The following is a 2,931-nucleotide window of genomic DNA, read 5'->3' as shown; positions in this document are numbered from 1 at the left end:
TCAAGAAGACCTCGTGGACTCCTCCAAATGCACTTAGTGAGATTCAAGTACTAAGCTTTGATTGGATCGCGAAGCGTTGCAAAACAAGAAGAATTGAATGGCACGGATGGCTACATAATCCTAGTTCATTACTTGTATAATTTGTAAATATTAGTGCGCTTACTCTTAATCTCTAGTGGATGTAGGATTCTAGCTCGGCATCTCTACGATTGTGTTGTATCATACATTGTACCTTGCGATTTGTGAGTTAATATAATATCTTGCTTTTCAAAAAAAAAAAAAAAAGTGGGATTACAGTTAGGAAATAGAATGTTTTATGTAAATTATAAATTATATTTCATTAATCAGTAAAATTTAAAAATATTTCAGTATGTATATAATGTAATAATTTATACAATAAGTTAGGAAAAAAGTTATATTATATTAGATACAATCAAAATATTATTTTATAAACATAGTTTTAATATTTTTTTACCCAAAACAAGTTTCTAAAGCAAAAGATTCCTATAGGGATGACTTCAATTAGTCAGAGCATGCGAGTGTACGTTACGGCCAATAAGGAAAAAAAAAACAAGTGATGCATCACTTTCTAAGAAATTCATAAAATATTCCTAGATATATTTAACCCAATTTAAAATTTCTGACAATTTTGTAACGTACACTCTAATTTTTGTGGGAAATTTTATAGAAATATTTTTTTTGATTAAGTTAAACTTTTACCTGGTAATTTTTATCTTTGTTAATACACTAATAATTAGGAGTAAATATATTTTCTTATTTTCTTTAAATATAAAAATGAGAAAAAAGAGGTATAGGGTCGGTAAGATGAGATATGTATTTATTTTATTTTATTCAACTAAAATGAAAAGCACGTGGATTTGGAATTTATATTTGGAAGAGGCATACCCTTTACAACAAGCACATGTTGAGAATTTACTCTTTGTTTCACCAGACTTGTTAAACTTTTGCTCATAATTCCACTCAGATTCGTTTCTAAAGCAGATAACATGAACTTGAGATCAATGTTTTATCAAGTTTTTGATTGTTGGAGTATTTCAGAACATTTTGGAAAAATTTAAGGCTTTTGTTTGAATTTAGAAATTTTGTACTAAGAGAGAAATTCACAGGAAATTTTTTGAAGAAGATGCTTTGTGTTTTTGTAGAGAAAGTGTAAAGTGTATATTATATTTACCCCTAATTAAATTTGGTATTTGTAGAAAGGTCCCCCAACTTTCAATTTATGATATTATAAAATTATTAATAATATAATAGATCCTTCAAATTTAGTAAATGTCCAAACAAACACCGATGATAAAACCATCTTTAACCCTTTGAGGCGTGTTGGCGTGTTGCTGGGTGGGGGTGGGGTGCTTGATGGGCGTGCTGGTAAACTGCTGGCTAATGTGGTGTCGTGCTGAGTGACGTGTTGCTGGGTAGGGGTGGAGTATTTTTAATTTCTTTTTCATTTTTCTTTCATTTTTGTTGATTTTAATGTATCTTGTTTAATTAGTTACGTAGTATTATTTTGTAAAATATTATAACAGCAAATAAATTTAATAAAACACATTAAAATTAAAATTAAAATAATACGATTACAATAATTTAGAATTCTTAAACAATAAAAGATTACAATAAATATTCATTAAAAAACATTACAATAATTAAATAGTTCTTTAATCGTGCGACGGAAATTTGGTGGAAGATTCCAAATATGCTCGGTTAAGTCTACACGAAGTGAATTATGCACATCTTTGTCGTGTATTTCCTTTTCTCGTGTTGCTCGAGTACCATTTCGATTCCTAACAAAAGCAGGTTGGTTTTCTGGTTCTCTTAAATACTCTTCGTCGAGTGAAGTTATAGCAAAACCGTTGTCCTCTTGGATCATATTGTGTAATAAAATACAAGCGTATAAAATGCGGGACATTTGTTTGGCTTTCCAAGCTCGTCAAGGCACACGTAATATATTGAATCTACCTTGAAGAACACCGAAAGTGCGCTCGACATCCTTTCGTGTACTTTCTTGAAACCGTGTAAACTTTGCAGCTGGGTTGTCGATTGGGGATGAATATGCTTTAATAAGTGTAGCCCAATCCGGATAAATACTATCAGCGAGATAATAACCATGTGTGTAGTCATGACCATTTACTGTAAATGGTGAAGGTGGAGCGGTACCGTTCTTAATAGAATCAAATAACGGTGATCGGTTTAACACATTGATATCATTGTTGGAACCTGCAACACCAAAGTAGGCGTTCCATATCCACATATCATACGAAGCTATAGCTTCGAGAATAAGAGTTGATTTTTTGTGATGACCACTAGTGTATTGCCCTTGCCATGCAACATGAGAATTCTTTCATTCCCAATGCATACAATCAATGCTCCCAAGCATCCCCTTAAAATCATGTTTTGTTACGTGCGCTGCGTATATTCGTTCAATATCGTACGCAGTTGGTTTTCGTAAATACTCTTTTTGGTACAAATCAGTTACACACAAACAAAAGTTGTCTAAACAGTTTAACGATGTTTGCTCACTCATATGCAAATATTCGTCTCACATATCACCCCCTGTTCCGTAGGCCAACTGGCGTAACACAGATGTGATTTTTTGATAGATATTAAAACTTTGAAGACGAACCGCATCGTATTTTTCTTTAAAAAAATCAAAGTGCGGGGGTAAAGGATCAATAGAACATTCAGATATACCTGTTAAGATACGCATGAATAATTGCGGTTGCATTCGAAATCTTCTTTTAAATTTGCTATAAGGAAATGTAGGATTATCCGCAAAATAGTCCTTCCATAGACGTTGAGCCGCACCTTCGCGATCCCTAGAAAGATACATTCGAGGTGCTCGTGTAGGTCTCTGACTTAAGCCTTCACCCGCTTCTTGGTCTAGCACTTCGGCCACGAACGCATAACATTTAACAA

At 32.9% G+C, this 2,931-nt stretch overlaps 1 protein-coding gene across 1 annotated transcript; it reads right to left on the bottom strand.

Annotated features, from left to right (window-relative positions):
- Positions 1-1,642: 1,642 nt before the first annotated feature.
- LOC139888210 (uncharacterized) lies at positions 1,643-2,539 on the bottom strand. The gene is made up of 3 exons (XM_071871235.1): positions 2,374-2,539; positions 1,975-2,232; positions 1,643-1,875 (listed from the first exon to the last, which is right to left on the bottom strand). Exons 1-3 carry the CDS (start codon positions 2,537-2,539, stop codon positions 1,643-1,645), a joined length of 657 nt encoding a protein of 218 aa, XP_071727336.1.
- Between the last annotated feature and the right edge of the window lie 392 nt (positions 2,540-2,931).

Source organism: Rutidosis leptorrhynchoides, chromosome 2, assembly GCF_046630445.1.
Source record: "Rutidosis leptorrhynchoides isolate AG116_Rl617_1_P2 chromosome 2, CSIRO_AGI_Rlap_v1, whole genome shotgun sequence".
In the NCBI taxonomy this organism is placed as follows: Eukaryota; Viridiplantae; Streptophyta; class Magnoliopsida; order Asterales; family Asteraceae; genus Rutidosis; species Rutidosis leptorrhynchoides.
The sequence above is the reverse complement of the archived record's forward strand: the minus strand, read 5'-3'. Positions and strand labels throughout refer to the sequence as shown.

Bases quoted from the DNA above. Each gene is read 5' to 3' on its own strand.
- LOC139888210 (XM_071871235.1), bottom strand. From the start codon at position 2,539: ATGAGTGAGCAAACATCGTTAAACTGTTTAGACAACTTTTGTTTGTGT. The intron at 2,233-2,373 runs GTATGCATTGGG...TTGGTGTTGCAG, and splicing joins GATGCTTGGGAGCATTGATT to GTTCCAACAATGATATCAAT. The intron at 1,876-1,974 runs GTAGATTCAATA...ATATGATCCAAG, and splicing joins CACTTTCGGTGTTCTTCAAG to AGGACAACGGTTTTGCTATA.